Consider the following 16,979-nt stretch of genomic DNA (forward strand, 5'->3'; position numbering starts at 1 on the left):
CCTACTGTTAATTTTTTTTTTAAATTTAAGCCTACAGAAAAGTATTAGGAATACTTTTTTTTATACTTTTTTTTGCCTAGACTCACTAGTTCTTAACATTTTAGCATTTTTTCATATTTGCTTCATCAGTCTTTATGTATATACAACGTGTATTTCACACATGTAATTTCAAGAGCATGAGTGGGATTGGTAGGGCTTTCTTCATCTGAGGATCCATAATGCTCAAAGGGGTTCTGACTTTCCCAGGACACACATCTTGTAATCTATGGTGTTATGGGAGAATTTAATCTCCTTTTTTATCATCACAACTACATGTCCTTTGTAATTAGATACTTATTCTGAATTCATATAACTTGTATGTGAATCATGTCAAGTTCTCAGTGGTTTTAAATACCATCCTGCATATTTTTACAGGTTGACTATGTCATTAAGGAAGCAACTAATCTAGATAACTTGGCTCAGCTGTATGAAGGTTGGACAGCCTGGGTGTGAGTGACAAGCCAGTAGATGAGTCTGGTTAAGTGAGGTCAGACATCCACCAGAATCAACTCAGCCTCAGGCATCCAAAGCCACACCACAGTCGGTGGTGATGCAACTGGGGGCTTACTCTGAGGAAACCTAGGAAATCTCGGTGCACTAGGAAGTGAATCCTGCAGGACAGCTGCACTCAGGGATACGCCCAACACCATGGCCTGCAACCCCAGGGTCAAGGGTGAAGAAAGCAAGCTCACCGCCTGAACACGGAGATTGTCTTTCTGCCACAGAACAGCTGCAAACGTGTCAGGAGGTTAGCTGAGAAAGAAATCGGGATACCGCGGAGCACAGAGTGATTTGGAACTCCATTCCACCTGACCCTGTGTGTACAATCCAGGAAAAACAAACCCCGCTCAGAAACAGAGAAAACTGGGGCCGCGAAGAAATCACAGCCAAGGAAGATTTGATGCATTCAGATTCTCGTGAAACACTTGTTGCTTGGCAACAGTACTGGTTGGGTTGACCAGTAGGTACAAAAAAGGCTATGCGATATGAATTTCAGAAATGGACTGAAAATGGAGAGCTATGTAACAGATACACTACATTGGAAGAACTTACTTCTGAAATGAAGGGAAAAACCACCTCCCTGATCCCACTCCTCCCCACCACCTATCCGGTCCCCTTTAACCTGATCTAGTAGATTAGCCATCTTTCAGACTCACTTTTATTTCAATCTTCATGTTTCATATACTCCATCTCCATGCTGTTAACTTATATTTGGAGAGATAAACAGGAATTTCTCCAAAACCATTGATAACATGGAAAATTCAAGGATTGTGTAAAGGTCTGATGATCACATACAAAATGTAATTCTGGTTATTTAAGTCATTTCTGTGATTCTATCATGTACAGTTTCCAGAATTGTCACTGTGCATTCAAAAGTAATGAATCTAACAGACATTTGATTTTTATGTACACTCCCCTCTGCTTATAGTGTGCATTTTTGGAGGTCATTCAGATTTTCCCTCTTCTGTGATTGCTGTAGTTTCTTTCATAGAAAGTAGCTAATCCAATGTAATCTTTTACCTTTTTAAAAACCAGGATAGAGTACCTATTAGAGTTTTACATTGTTGATGACAGATTAACAATAAAGTGATGTTCTGGTGGAGGTAGAGTGAAATGTTTAATTCAGTTTTCTTATTTGATACTTTTAATTTACATTTTGTAAATTAAAAGTGCTTTAGTTTATCTGGTATTTCAGGACATGTACATGAAACATCAGACAAAGTGAGAACCACCAACATCTTTTATTAAGTTCAGTTATTAAAATAGTCTGTGAAGTGCTTTACTTTTTGCATAATTTTAATAGCTTGTTGTTCAGTGATATAATGAATTCATGATTAAGGTTTCCTTAAATTTAGCATTGCATTTCAGTACTGACTGATTGTGTGAGCTAAATTATTGATCCAAATAAAAATCCAGTCTAGGATTCTTAAAATCACGTATCAACAAAATAGAACACAATTTAAATCTTTATTTGAGTACATTTTTCTTGCATTTGAGAAATTAGGACCGACAGTCTTCACTCTACTTGGCAGTCTTCATAGACGAAAGGTAGTAGGGAAAAATCCCACCTAGCTCTGGGCCTTTTCTGTGTTCTGATTGCCACATTAACCTATGATCCTTAAATACCTGTGAGAATGCATTTCAGTGCCAGTACTTTCTTTATACTTTAATAAGTATTACAAGAAAGCTGGTATTTTTAAATACCCAACTGTCCAATAGCAAGCTAAGGAAACTAGCACATCCAATTTTCTTTTCCTTATTGATTTTTGAACCTTACTTTCACACTCAAAACAGCCTAGCTGGAATAAGAATGCCATATTGTATTTTGCACACTGCTTAATTTCCTGGAAGCTTTGGGAGCTACTGCATTCAACACTTGATTACCTCTGCTCTTTCAAGATTACATAGTCTTTTCAGCAACATTCTTTATTGTCATCAGGAAAAACTTATCATGATGATAAAACTAGTTCACACTTGATTGTCCTGATAGTGTTCAGAAATTGCTTCCACTTTGGTAACAAAGATAAATTAAATAGGTGAATTTTATTGCCTGTGAGTTTTCAGGCTTCAGAGGTACTACCTGGCACCTTATCCAAGCAAAAAACAAGACAGCTTTATTTCTTTTTTTTAAAAAAAAAAAACAACAAAAAACATGTGCCTCTGGTAAATTGTCCATCACTTTTATTTAAAAATGGTCCCCCAGTGGCATATACAGTCATAGGGCAGACAGGAGTAGCTGATGACTTCAGCACTTGCTTTTTCACTGCACTCTGGACAAGACCCTAGTCTGTAAGGTTTGGCTTCCTCTCTGACGTCATTCTGCAAATAGCCCTGCCCCTTTGGAACTTTTGTAAAAAGTCCTCATCAGATTGAGAAGACAGGGCCATATTTTGGGGATTATCTTGTAAAATACTGTAAAGTTAGAGTGCTATGATTTTGAAGTCACACATTTTTGATGATGAATTACCTGTGGAAAACCAGGGATCTTTTTCTGTCCGTCTGTCGTTCTGTCTCTTCCTTCTATTCCTCCCTCTGTCTTCCCCTGTCCAAGTCAGTGGGTACAGAATAATCTACAAACAACCTCTTCTATTCAAAGTACCCTTGGAAATCTGAAGTTTTAAGTGTTTTGTCTTTAATTTGATGGAATCATCTTTTTTTTTTTAGTTGATTTCTCTACAAAGCTGTGGAGGCCTAGAAGTTCATGGAGCTATTTCTCTTTTACTGATTCTTTGGCGTGTCTTGTGATTTCTCCATTTCTGGTTATAAGTTCCCACAGTTTACTGGATGATTATTAAGATTCTTTTGTGTCTGTTGCTTGTGCTGAGTTGTTTTTTGTTTGTTTTTGTTTTTGAGATACGTGAGATTTCTGTGAGAACTGATCATTAGGCTCTTGATCTGCTTTCCTGAATTGCTCTTTTAGAGCTCAAACCCCAGGTTCAGGGTGAGGATTTTTAATACAAAGGAAAACTCTTGACACTTTTGCCCTTGACACTTGTTTCTATTACTTAAGCTTCCTAAGTAGTTTTAAATATTGTCCAATGTTGTGGTTACCTGCATTTTTTTTTTGTTTTGTTTTTTAATTGTGGTTGTTCTGATGTGTGAAATTTAAGGAAAGAGCCATTTAAAAAATGCCGCGCAGGGCAATGCAAGTACAGCCAAATATTAGAGTTGATGTGCAATCTTAGGTCCTTTTTAATCTGGGGTATTATAGGCAGTACTTTCAATCAAAGTCTTCCTGGCCTATTTTCCTCCACCTTTTTGTAATTACTCTGGGGGCTTACTTGTTTGGCAGTACTAAAATCAAAGGAGCTGGTTCTTCTTTTCTCCCAATTCTTTTCATATTGATGAAAGCGCCTACAACTAGCCTATTACTCTTAGCCTGTTACTCCTGTTCATATACATCAGATCTCAGTGAATGTGTTACTATTAGCACATTTAAGCATCTTTGTTTTACAAAAATTTAGATGAGTATGAAAACCAGTGTTCCATTTTATATCTTGTTGAGCTTGTAAAAAATGCCAATAATTTAGAATTAGGATGTTCCCCCCCCTTAAATCAAGGAGGTAGAAATATTAATGCAAAGGTCACGTCAATGAGGTAGATTTTTCAATTATTTGGGTAGCATTAGAAAGATTCCTCCTTTGGGGAAATACTAGCAAGCATCACAGAACTTTTCAAATGTTGGGAAAGGGGGATATTCATTGTCTTATGAAACCCTAAGGGTTTGCTGCACTTTGCCTGCTTTTTGGCCTGGGTAACTATGTCACTATCCTTATTTACATGATGGCAGACTGACTCTTATTGTGAGAAGCTTTTGGTTCAAGAGTTAGTTGTAAAGCAACCACTTAGGTAGGGTCCCTTGCTTTCCATGGGAATTTGGCTGGGCTTACTAGGAAAAAACCCTTTGTTGTGCTGATATAAAAATTGACATACAATTAGCTTGAATTTTGAATATGGTAAACTTAAATAGCTTGTTGTTCTGAAATGCAGACTTTTAGAATGTTTTTCTTTCAAAACAGGCTGATTAAATATAGTTTGTTTTTGTTTTCTTGACAAAGTTTCGGCTCCTGTTTAAAGTAAATGCATCACTTATTTTTCTGGTTTAAATTTTCCTTGTATTTCCATCTGTAATGTCAGTGGCAATGACACCATATTTCAATTGTTGATTTAGTTTTTAACCCTTATAAGAGCAAGTTGAGTTGAATGAATCTTCCTTGTCCTAGTAACATTGTATAAATAGTGGCTTCTCTGTACAGAAGGTTGTAATGCCTCCTGATGGATATAATTTTGTGATTGTATTTAAGATTAAAGTTGAATAAATCACACCAGCTTCCTGAAAATGTTCATAATGCATCTTTTGGAAAACAAAAATACATGGCCTACTTTGCATATTTGCATTAACATGGCAAAGATTATATGAGATATCTGTTTTTCAAAAAATAAAGGTTCATTCTTAAAAGATACAGCATTTAAGCTTTGAATTTATTGAAGTAGATTCCAGAAAAATTCATTTTGGAACATGGGTAGCTTTTTTTTTTCCCCCCCTCTTTAAAACACTAATTACCTTTAAAAATTAAAACCTTAATTCTCAAAAAAAAAATAATTAATGTTCTGTGTTTGAACAGCAATGGAAATTTTGCACTTCAGTGGGAAAGTTCTTGGTATTAAGGGTCAATTTATTAAACTTAATTTCTTTCAGTATTTACCAAATAAAACTCCAGCAGACCACTTTTGGCAAATGTGTATGTTACCTGGGGCATGAAAACCCTGATGAAAGATAGAAATTGTCCAAATTGTCCGTCCTGCTGTTCGTTGAAAATGATGTGTGTTGCCTATAGGTTCTGTTAAAGGGGATTTATGGTAACTGCGTAATCATCTGAACAAAAGATTACTTCCTATCTTTATGGTACAAAAATAGTGCTCAGAAGAAAGCTCCATTCAGGGTAGTTATTTTTAATAGAGTTGAACCACTTGGACATGTATTGAGAGACCTATTGAAGTTCTAGGATATGCATTTGGAAATGATGTGGGAACACATTCTGGGAATAATAAATTCCAGGGGGAATCGCTGAAGTTTTTTAACCTACCTTAAAGACTGTTAGGAACTCTGTCCTTTCCTTTGGAAGTGGATATTACTGTGCCTACAGCAAGACTGGCACCTCAATGCTCATGGTAATGTGGGGGATGATTACTTGAGTCCTTTTAAAAGTTTGAAGCAGGGGTTGTTGCTCAAATTCCACAGCTTTTAAGTCTCCCCAAATAGGCTCTGTCACTCTACTGCATCTTTTGTGTGTGTGTGTATAAAATCTCCTGCTCTTTTCTTCCAACATTCCCCAAAGTGTGACTTCATGGAAGAGTAGTATTCCTTTGCAAAATGTGTGTTGTTTATTAAAGTATTTCAACGTGATCCAGACTGCTCCCAACCATCCAAAGCTCCAAGGCAAACTGCACACTATTTCCTGAAATCCACAACTCCTGCCCTTGCCAGTTTATGTAGGGGAGTATGTGGTCTGCACCTAAGTTCTCTCATATTTCTTTCTGAATTCCCTGAGTTTTTAAAGAATCTGGTAAATGCATTCAAAATAAATCCAATGTATAATATAGGTGACGATGCTTAATTGAGCCAAAGCAAAAGGCTGACCAGGTAGGTGTTTGACAAAAGTTTGCACCGAATAATGAAAAGCAGTTGCATTTTGAAATTACTGGATAGAGAAGGTAGTTTCTTAACATAGTTAGTCCTAACGTTGCTTATGCGTTCTACTGCCTGGGGTTTACATCTTTCCTTAATATGACCTCTAATGCAAGAAGGTCCTGTCAAAGCCATCCCTTTTTGGAGAAGGAACTTGTTTAACCGAAATGCCCCATAAAGGATTTCCCTAAATACCCCATGGGAAGAAAGCCCTTTTATAACCAGGCGCCTTTTTCACAAGTTCTCCAACTATGTTTTTGCCCCGCCCCCAAGTTAAGCCTTATTCCTGCTGGGTAAGAGGATTACAAGGCAGCAAAATTCACAGAAAGTAGCTCTTTTTTCCTTTTACTCGAAATTTCATGAGGTGGGCATGAGAGTCTTCTTGAGTCACAAATACAGGCTAAGGGCTTGGCCAGGCCGGTCAGTGCAGGGAGGACGAGGGACACCCGGTTGTTGGGGACCCCAGCCCAGGGGAGGGTTGTCACGTGTTCATTTCTCTTGCGACTGACACTGCGCAGCTGCACAAGTCTTCGACTTATCGGTTTTCTATAGAGGAAACTTAGCTGCATTGGGATCCAACAAAAACAGGTGCTGAGAGCTTTCGCGGCGGCCAACCCCGGAGAGACGGAGACCAGACCACCGCAGCGGCAGTTGAACGGCTTCCGGCAGTTCTGAGCGGGCACGCTGATTGGTCAGCCCGTGTCCCCACCCCCTCAACCCGGCGCGGCCTCTCTCCCTTGACCCTGATTTCAAGCCATGCGCTGAGCAGCGGTTGGTCTTTCCTCCTTTGAGCCTGAGCTTGATTCGTCCAATGAGGAGTGAGCCTCGCGAAGGCTGTCGGGAAAAGAGCCCGACCTATATAAGGGGCCTACGGGGCGTTCCCTCGCGCTCCAGTCGCGGTGCGGGTATCCGGCGAAGGTAGCCGGAGGGTACCTTGCGCTCGTTGAGACTGCACTTCAGGGACGATGGCGGAGGGAGATAATCGCAGCACCAACCTGCTGGTGAGTCCCCGCGGCCTGTCCCGAGGGAATCCAGCCGGGCTTCCGGATTATCGCGGGGCTCAGCGGGGCGGGCCCAGCCCTCGGTCCCCAGTTCCCAGGACAGGCGACGACGCCGGACCCCCGGGCTGCTTCGGTAGCTCCTGCGTGGGGGCCCGCAGTCGTGTGGCCCCCCAGTCTCCCCTGGGGAGGTGCGGGGCCGGGCGAGAAGGGCTCGTGATTAGCCACCGCGAATGGGGTTTGAGGAGGAAGTGGAGAAAGGGGCTGTGGCGGAGAAGCCTGGGGTGCCGGGGGGGGGGCGGAGGGCCGCCAGGGGCCTGGGAGCGCTGTCGGGGCCGGGCCCCAGCCATGTCCGGTTCCTTCCTCCTGTTGGGCCGTAACCTAATGTTCTGTTCCCCCTAAAACTTGGGCAAGGGTGGAGGGTGAAAGGGCTGCTGCCGAGAATTTGTTGGAGCTGGCATAACTTAAAACGGCAGAGAGGCTGCGAGCTCGCTGCAGAGAGCTGCAAGTGGGGTCCAGCCGAAAGGACAATGGCAGGTCTCAGGCGTTTTCCTGGAGGTTGGAAGTCTGGGGTGCGGGGGCACTGAACCACTGGAGACGATTTTTAGAATAGTAACCAGGGATGCGAAAAAACTGCGTGAGGTAGTGACAAACTTAATTGATTCCTAATTTAATGAATTTGCACTATCTCGGCAAAAACAAGAGAGACAGCCTTACATTATCTCCATTGCCCTTCCCCAAGGAAAGGCAGGCCACACGCCAGAAATGAAGAGGAGACAGTTTGACTTTTGTACTTAAAGAACCCAAATGCCGACAGATTAAGTGACTTAACAGGGTCAGCTTGATTGTGCATGATTTTCATTTTGCATTCGGTTTTTTGAAAGACATGGACAGCCCCCAAACCCTTCCCCCACCCGTACACACACACACACACACACACACACACACACACACACACACACACACACACACACACACACACACACACACACACACACACCCCCCCCCCTTCTGTATGGTTACTCACCAGCATGGTTCCTTTTAAGAGGATTAATTGAGGCGCAAGGAAATCACCCAAGTTCTATTGAAATGGGATTCTGGAACTCAACCACTCCTTTCAGCAAAGCAGTGTAATTTTAAAAAGGGCAAGGCCTTGGTTCTTGATCTCCTAGATTCAGATCTGCTAATCTCTAGGCATCTTGGTTTCCCCTTCTATAAAATAGGGATTGTTAGCAACACCTTCCTTTTAGAATCTTTGGGGGATTAACTGGAGTATAAGCTATAAAATGCTTAGTTTCTATTTCTTAGTAATCTATTTAACTATTATTAAGTGTGGGATATACAGAAATTCTGGGGTCACCTTGGTGATTGTGGCACTGATAAGTGTTTTTATTAAGATTAACCGACATTATCCTATTTATGTATTTTTCAGTGGTAAATATGTAGGGACTCTTGGGAGTGTGGTTTTTGTTTTTATTTTGACACTGGAAATTGAACCCAGGTGCACTCTACCACTACATCCCCAGCCCTTTTCATTTATTGCCTTGAGACAGGGTCTCACTAAGTTACCCAGGCTGTCCTCCAGCTTCAGATCCTCCTGCCTCAGTACCCCCTTGTGAGTAGCTGGGATTATAGGCATTTGCCACTTCCCCACCTGGCACTTTGGTTTCTTGTCATTTTTTTCTTCCTTTACCAAAGTCAGTGTAAGGGCTTTTGTCCCATTAGCTCATCCTAGAGGTCTGCTTTTGGCTATCAGATTTGCAGAGCAATCTGAAGTCTAACCAAAATGACCTCATACATGATAAGAGAAACAGTACTAAGGAGCTTTTGAGCTTGAAGTGCCACACGTAATTTAGTGGAAATAGTTTTCCTTAATTGTGCAATGAATGCCAACATCTAAGTGATTCCATTACACAAAGAGCTATTTTAGAGATTGAATGCTGTTCAGGGAAAGGCTTTCCTAATGGATTTAGAAATAAGGAGTTTAAATCAATGAAATGACAAAAACAACAGATCAATTTTAATCACCTGAAATGAACAAACTTAAAGGATCTAACATTAATACTAGGAACTGCCACATGATTCTGTTTATGACTTCCGGTGAAATTAGTTAACCATTCAGAGCTCACATTCTTTAATTTCAAAACAAGTAATTGTCTCTCTTTGTGGAGCACTATAAGGATTATGTCCCATTATGGTTGTAAAGAGTAGGTAGCCCAGTGCTTGAACTTTAAAGGATAGGGTTCTTTTCCTCCTACTGGCTTCCATCTTTGGTGCCAAAACTGCAGTTTTTCAGAAACTTCAGAAGCTTGTTTAAGATAGTGATCTGGTTAAGAAGTCTTTTACATGTCTGGTGCCTTAAAAGAAATGAACCACTTTTGTGAACCACTTTAAATGTTGGTTGTGTGTAGGCTGCAGAGACTGCGAATCTGGAAGAGCAGCTGCAAGGATGGGGAGAAATGATGCTGATGGCGGATAAAATTCTCCGATGGGAGAGAGCCTGGTTCCCACCTGCCATCATGGGTGTGGTTTCCTTGGTGTTCCTGTAAGTGAGCTATTAGATTACTAAGGGTTGTGCTTTTAGTAATAAAGGCTCAAGTAGCACATAGCTTCCACTTATGGAAGCTTTTGTAATATATAATCTGCAAAGAATGCCTTTGCTTATAAGCAGTTCATGTACTTTCCAGAATTTGTCGTACTTATGTAAACTTGGTAACTTAACACAGCTAAATAAATCAGTGACACTCAACCCCAAAGAGCTTTAGACTTTTTATGTTTACATTAATCATTTTTCCTATGATATGCCAAGAAGCCTCTGGAAAAACCACCTGTGAGAAAACTAAAGAGAAAACAGCAAATATGATCTTTGAGAACTTATGGACTAAATGCATAGTTAAACATTTTCAGCTAGAAATAATGGTGACTGTTATTTCTAATTTTGATTAATATTTTTCCTTTTTTAACAGGATTATCTATTATCTAGATCCATCTGTTCTCTCCGGTGTTTCCTGTTTTGTTATGTATTTGTGCTTGGCTGACTACCTTGTTCCCATTCTAGCACCTAGAATTTTTGGCTCCAATAAATGGTAGGTGGCATAATTTGGCAGTCTCATTTCTGAGGCGCTACTGAGCCTGGTGGCTGTGATTAGTATGCTGTAACTAAGTACAGACAGTTCTCTAACCATCAGACACCAAGGGGTTAGCTTTATTGCTTTTATGTGAAGAATCTCTTAGCCAATTTTAGATATAAATCATGAATTTCTAGTACATATCTCTGTGGGTTTGGGGTTTTTTGTTTGTATTCATGTGTTTTGGGGTGGGTACTAAGGATCGAACACAGGACCTTGACAAGCTAGGCAAATTCTCTATCATTGAGCCACATCCCCATCCCTTTTTTTAAATTTTTGAGACAGGGTCTCCCTAAGTTACCCAGGCTAGCCTCAAACTTAGGATCCTCCTGCTTCACCCTCTTAAGTAGCTGGGAATCACAGGTAAGCCCACTGCACCCAGTGGTTCTGTAGTTCTTTTATAGTTGTTTATTTGTTCTGACTTTTTTTTTCCCCCATTCTAGACTTTATTGAAGTGAGTTTTTTTGTTTTTAAATGGATAATATTTTAACAAAGGATTATAAAACTTGAGCATTGTATAAAAGTCACATATTTATATTTACATTAATATTTAATATAATTTCACAAACTATATTTGAATCAATACAAAAGCAGTAAATGGGAGATTTCTATCCACATTGAATTAGCAACATTTAATTAAGTGTCTACTATGTTACGCACTGTTTTAAGTGCTGTGAGATATTTTGATCTTGTGCTTCAGGCTGAGATATTGGGGCACTGGAGGGGCATTGAGGCAGTGCAGTGGTAGTTAGCTAAATGCACATTAAGGACTTCAGGATAGATTTAAGCTATATCTGCGAATAGGTACGATTATATCAATAGCCAAGACTAGTATTGAAACTATTTTAACTTCCCTTTAGAATGTTGAATTTCTCACCTTTGATAGATTTTTAATAGATTTTTAAACCAGGTACCATTCCTTCTTAGTTGTTTATTTTAATGTAATTAGTAATCTACAAAAATTTATAAAAATGAGGATTTTAAGTATGTGCCTTATGAATTTTTTTTTTTTAAAGATAGAGTGAGAGAGAGGAGAGAGAGAGAGAGAGAGAGAATTTTTAATATTTATTTTCTAGTTCTCGGTGGACACAACATCTTTGTTGGTATGTGGTGCTGAGGATCGAACCCGGGCCGCACGCATGGCAGGCGAGCGCGCTACCGCTTGAGCCACATCCCCAGCCCCCCTTATGAATTTTTAATAGCTGCGAATTTTGGGGAGTTTGCTTAAATTCTGGGATGAGTATGTTGCATATTTCTCTGAAGATGTTTTCCTTACAGAATGGATTAGCTTTGGAACTGTCCCTTGAATTATTTTTTACCTGAATTAATACTGTTGGTCTTGAGACAAGTTGGTAACCATGCAGTATAACAGACTTTTCAAAGGCAATCAATCACTGACCTTGACTTTATTAGCTAAATGACATTCTAATCTGCAAATTCATGATTCCCAGAGGAAAGCTTTCAAATATAAACACTGATAGTCTCATGGTCTCTTCCCCCACTACCACCACCACCACCACCACCACCACCACCACCACCAAGCTGTATCCCCAGTCTTTTTTATTTTATTTTGAGACAGGGTTTGTTATGTTGCTGAGGCTGACCTTGAACTTGCCACCCTCCTGCCTCACCCTATCAAGTCTCTGGGATTATAGGGTTGTGCCACCACATCCAGCTGGAACTCAATTTTTGATAGCAAATGTTAGTTTTTGATTTTACCAGAATGATCTTATGGGGAAAAAACACTGTTGCATAGTCGCAATCTAATCTAACCAGGAGCAACATACAAGGTCTAATTGTATACAAGAAGTCCTAGGCTCAGTAGGAATCCTCCTGCTTTATCTGACACTGCAGTTTTCCTGGGATGAGGAGTAGAGGAGAGAAGGCAGTGCACTCCTCAGTGCAGGCCTTAATAGTCGTCACTGTGTCATCTAGCAAAGACAGTCCAGAGACAATTGTTTATTTTTTATCAGAAACAAGATAAATGGGACTGTCTCAGAGGGTCTTTTTTAATTAAAAAAAAAAAATTTTTTTTTGTAGTTGTAGAGGGACAGAATACCTTGATTTTACTTGTTTATTTTTATATGGTGTTGAGGATCGAACCCAGTGCCTCACATGTGCTATCTAGCGCTCTGACACTGAGCCCCAGCCCCCCGTCTTTTTGAATTTTTACTACTATTGTTTGATGCTTGTATTGTCCCTTACTGAGACTAAAGTATAAAGAATTTATTTGAGCTAGGCATGGTAGCATATGCCTATGATCTCACTTGGGAGTCTGAGACAGGAAGATCCCTAAGTGCAAGGCCAGGGTAGTCAATTTATAAGACCCTGTCTCAAAAATAAAGTGAAAAGGGCTGCAGATGTACCTTAGTGGCAGAGCATCCCTAGGGTTAACTGTGCTCACCCCCCCACCCCCAAAAAAAGGATTGAATTGTTTATTGCTATCTTGGCATCAAATGTATGAAGCCCAGTTGGGGCTATTATGCCTTGAATATTTACCATCTTGCTGCAGAGTGCTCAAATACAGCTATTTGGTGGAAGTGTGATGGGCTACAATGCAGAATGTATTAGGATGGAAAAATAATATAGGACTTGAGTCAAATTTTTACTGAGGTCCACATGGCCTTGTATAAGTCATGATTTTTTTTTTTTTTTTTTTTTTGGTACCAGGGATTGAACTCAGGGGCACTCGACCACTGAGCCACATCCCCAGCCCTATTTTGTATTTTATTTAGACACAGGGTCCCACTAGTTGCTTAGTGCCTCGCTTTTGCTGTGGGTGGCTTTGAACTCACGATCCTCCTTCCTCAGCCTCTCGAGCTACTGGAATGACAGGCATGTGCCAGGTGGCGCCTGGCGTCATGAGTCTTGTTACTGTCATTAACCCAATGTTTAGAAAGTGTAGATTGCTATTAATCTACACACACACACACACACACACGCAAGCTTCTTTATATAAAATTTATTCCTATACTATAAAAGGTGTCTTAAAGATAGGTGCAGTAACTTTTTAAACTTCATAAGATAATGGTAAACCATTATATTTTTGTTTCGTTTTGGACTGACTTTTTTTTTTTTTTATGATACCAAGGACTGAATCCAGGGTCACTCTACTGTGGAGCTATATACATCCACAGCCTTGATTGTGTTTTTAATTTTGAGACAGGCACTTGCTGAGTTCCCCAGGTTGGCCTCAAATTTGTGATACTCTTCAGCCTCCCAAGATTACAAGGCATATGCCCCTCTGCCGAGCTATTTCAGCCTTCTTTAGAAGATAACTCTTTACATGTAAAAGGACAGTGTATTTCTGTCTACTGTGGAGATTTGCCTATAACAAAAAGGAAAATTGTTTTTCTAGGACCACTGAACAACAACAAAGATTCCATGAAATTTGCAGCAATCTAGTGAAGACCCGACGCAGAGCTGTGGGCTGGTGGAAGCGCCTCTTTACATTAAAAGAAGAAAAGCCTAAAATGGTGATTTTTTTTTTTTTTTTTTACTTTGTCTTTTCAAGATTGAGTTAATTTTGATATCTTTGCAATCTAATGATAGAGATGGCCTTTGGTTTTAATAGTTATAGTTGAATATTACTCCATTTGGATAACTCCTTAGTACATTCATCAATGTGTATGTGTATGAGGCTGAATCAGTGAGAGTTAAAAAGTATATTTTGCACTTAATTTTTTATTCTAATAGGGCAAAATTTTTCTTTCTTTTACCAAACTAAAAGAAATATACCTAGAAAACATCTGTTTGCTTACCTCTGTCAGCTTAAGGCTAAAATTCTTTTTCTAATCTTTGAAAGAAACTTACTTGATAAAAGTTACAGTATGTGCACAAAGTATTAAGTTTTGATACATGTGCATATTGTGGAATGGTGAAACAGACTCTTAGAGTCGGACTTTGGAGTTGATCAATTCTTGTTGTTTTCATTGCTAGTACTTCATGACCATGATCATTTCTCTTGCTGCGGTTGCTTGGATTGGACAGCAAGTCCACAATCTATTTCTCACCTACCTAATAGGTAAGTCTTCAAAGAAAAACTAGAGGCACATCCTGGTCAGGGAAGTCTACCTGTAGCTTAGTCAATAAACAGACACGTGGATGCTTATCCAAGTTTAAGGCACTGACCAAAGGACTGTGGGTGTACAGAAAGGTGATAAGCTGGGCCCAGTGGGGTACACCTGTAGTCCTAGCTACTTGGGAGGCTGGGCTAGAAGAATTCCAAGTTCAAGGCCAGACTGGGTACTTAGCAAAAATGAAAGGAGGAGGCTGGATCCCAAAGGTAGAGGACCTGCATCCAGTCTCCAGTAAGAAAACAACAACAAAAAGTGACTAAGATTCAGGTCCTCCCTCTCAGGGAATTTATCATCAGGAGAAGTAAAGACAAAACCTTAATTACCAAGGTAGAAAAGTAGTGTATAAAATAAAAGCAAAAGAAGAAGAAAGTAGTGTACAAAAGATAAAAATAAACTGAGGTGGGGAGAACATCATGGCAAAAGTTTCTGGGTTAAATCCCAATGGAAGTAATGGATTTCGATTTGCTTCTTCCCGTTCAGGGGGTCTGACAGTCTGGGGATTGCCTTCTTTAAAATATTTAGAGAAAGTAATTGCTGCCTCCTTAATTTTGTTCGCTTATTTATTTTAAGTGACTTTCTTATTGTTGCTTCCTGGACTAAACCAACATGGAATCATTTCGAAGTACATTGGAATGGCCAAAAGGGAGATAAACAAGCTTCTCAAACAAAAAGAAAAGAAAAATGAATAATGCATCTATCTGCTTTATCCCTGTGTTTATGGAGTCTGCATCACCCCTGGGAACAGTTGCTACTATGCTGTCTGGATACTAAAAAGTTACAGAAGTAGCTCTAGCTCTGCCTCACTCTGCCCTTAGTTGATAGAAATTCACACTTGCCAGGTAAGGCTTTGCGCACAGTGTCTTTGAGTCAGGTGTAGCTGGGCACATTTTCATCAGTTGACCTTAAGTGGACAACTCATTAGTGAGTATGATTTTTCTCACCCAGGGTTAATTGAATTTTTACTTTTGACGACTTCCTTTAAAATAACAGTGGTGATTTTTACTTTTTAGTATGATTAACAGTGTTGACATTTGATTTGTTCTAGCTACTGCAAGGTAGTGGTCTGTGGCTATAAAAAGCTGAATCTACTGTCTGCTTCCACAGTCTGCTTTAAAAACCTGTCAGGCTTCATGAATATACAGAGACAAAGTTTACTACTTCTGATGAAGAGACCAATTAAGATTCGTTCCTTGTGCTGGTTTTTTTGTTTGTTTGTTTGTTTGTTTTTTACCATGGGAGAAGAATCCCCATGGAATAAAATGAAATTAATTCCATGCCCTAGTTTGTGTAGGTTTCAAACTCCCTTGTGCAAAACTTAGCCATTTCTAGGAAACATTGATTCTTTGTTCCACAGGGAATCTGACAGGCTTAGAGCTCTTGTTCTCTGCACCACTTCAAGTTAGTAAACCCTTAAGCCTTTTTAACAGCAGACTTCTAAAAGACTGTATTTAGGATTTTCAGCATACTTAGCATTTCAGGTTTTCAGCTGACCTGAAGTACACAGTAGGTCAAGACCTGAGTCTGTGACCTTTACTCCATGACCAGCTAAACAAAGACAAGTCTGCCGGTGTTGAATGAAAATTCATTTCAGTAGAGAAAAATATAATCTGATTCTTAAGACCAGAGAAAGCCTTCAAGGGTAAGTCTCAAAATTCCCTTCTTTGGTAATAATGGCCATTACTTGGTCCCCCTCCGATTGGCATTGAAGAGAGTTCTACACTGATGACTTTTTTTTTTCTCAATATTTCTTTGAAAAATTCAAGGGCTGTTGGTGACAGCAGACATGTAGTGATAGCTGGTCTCTGGTCTACGTAGACCTTGTGACTCTTTGGAAAGCTTATCATTCTTTCCTTCTCAGTAGCTAGAAATTTAGAGTAGTTAACACCTGTAGGAATAAACCTTTGAGGGCCAAAAAATGTGACATATTTGGGAACAATTCTTAAGCTGATGAACTAGCTGTAAGATAGTTTGTGAATTTATTGCACTGATGCTGTAACCCTGTACCTTCTGGTGCATCTGCTCCTGAGTAAGTGTTCTTTCCCATCTTTCTCGTTGTAAACAGTGGCACCCGTTGTAGTGTATGTTTGACTTTCTTTTTTAATGTTTCATATGACAACTACCTTAATTTTACACGTGTTTCCTCATTGTAAATAAGCCTGTTTTCTTATCTGGATTTTTTTTGTGTGTGAATACATGTTCTACCAATAACTACTTTAGCAGTTTTAATCCTGTATTATTTCTTCTACTTTGTTTTGTGTAAAGGGGAAGAATAAAAGTTTTAAAAAGCTGGAACCTCTTCCGTAGTCTCATTTTTTTCTTTTGTTGTTTGTTTTTGTACCGGGGATTGAACCCAGGGGCACTTAACCACCAAGCCACATCCCCAGTCCTTTTCTGAATTTTATGTAGAGAGAAGGTCTCATTGAGTTGCTTAGGGTCTTGCTAAGTTGCTGAGGCTGGGTTTGAACTTGAGATCCTCCTGCCTCGGTCCCCCTAGCCACAGGGATTACAGGCCTGTGCCACCAGGCCTGGCTCACTTTGTTTTTAA

The 16,979-nt window shown here is 39.8% G+C and overlaps 2 protein-coding genes across 7 annotated transcripts in view; both read left to right on the forward strand.

Annotated features, from left to right (window-relative positions):
• Smg1 (SMG1 nonsense mediated mRNA decay associated PI3K related kinase) overlaps positions 1 to 5,003 on the forward strand; it is a 100,311-nt gene extending 95,308 nt beyond the window's left edge. For all 5 annotated transcript variants that reach the window (XM_078024300.1, XM_078024298.1, XM_078024301.1 and 2 more), the window contains one exon: positions 415 to 5,003. In XM_078024300.1, coding sequence (XP_077880426.1) covers positions 415 to 492 — 78 coding nt within the window. In that variant the 3' untranslated portion in view covers positions 493 to 5,003. The remainder of the gene's footprint in view (positions 1 to 414) is intronic.
• A 2,058-nt stretch (positions 5,004 to 7,061) lies between these two features.
• Arl6ip1 (ARL6 interacting reticulophagy regulator 1) lies at positions 7,062 to 16,726 on the forward strand. Of its 2 annotated transcripts, XM_005323703.5 has the most exons (6): positions 7,074 to 7,230; positions 9,639 to 9,772; positions 10,194 to 10,313; positions 13,714 to 13,831; positions 14,295 to 14,379; positions 15,005 to 16,726. In XM_005323703.5, the coding sequence occupies exons 1-6, from the start codon at positions 7,195 to 7,197 to the stop codon at positions 15,121 to 15,123; spliced, it is 612 nt and encodes a 203-aa protein (XP_005323760.1). In that variant the 5' UTR covers positions 7,074 to 7,194; the 3' UTR covers positions 15,124 to 16,726. The 2 variants fall into 2 exon arrangements, with proteins under 2 accessions (XP_040133148.1, XP_005323760.1); XM_040277214.2 differs by lacking the exon at positions 10,194 to 10,313 and having other exon boundaries at positions 7,062 to 7,230.
• The last annotated feature ends 253 nt before the right edge of the window (positions 16,727 to 16,979 follow it).

The sequence above is a fragment of the Ictidomys tridecemlineatus genome, chromosome 10 (genome assembly GCF_052094955.1).
Source record: "Ictidomys tridecemlineatus isolate mIctTri1 chromosome 10, mIctTri1.hap1, whole genome shotgun sequence".
In the NCBI taxonomy this organism is placed as follows: Eukaryota; Metazoa; Chordata; class Mammalia; order Rodentia; family Sciuridae; genus Ictidomys; species Ictidomys tridecemlineatus.

Excerpts from the sequence above, each read along its gene's own strand:
- Arl6ip1 (XM_005323703.5), top strand. The coding sequence starts at position 7,195 with ATGGCGGAGGGAGATAATCGCAGCACCAACCTGCTG. Across the intron at positions 7,231-9,638 it reads ATCGCAGCACCAACCTGCTG|GCTGCAGAGACTGCGAATCT; the intron begins GTGAGTCCCCGC and ends GGTTGTGTGTAG. Across the intron at positions 10,314-13,713 it reads ATTTTTGGCTCCAATAAATG|GACCACTGAACAACAACAAA; the intron begins GTAGGTGGCATA and ends TTGTTTTTCTAG.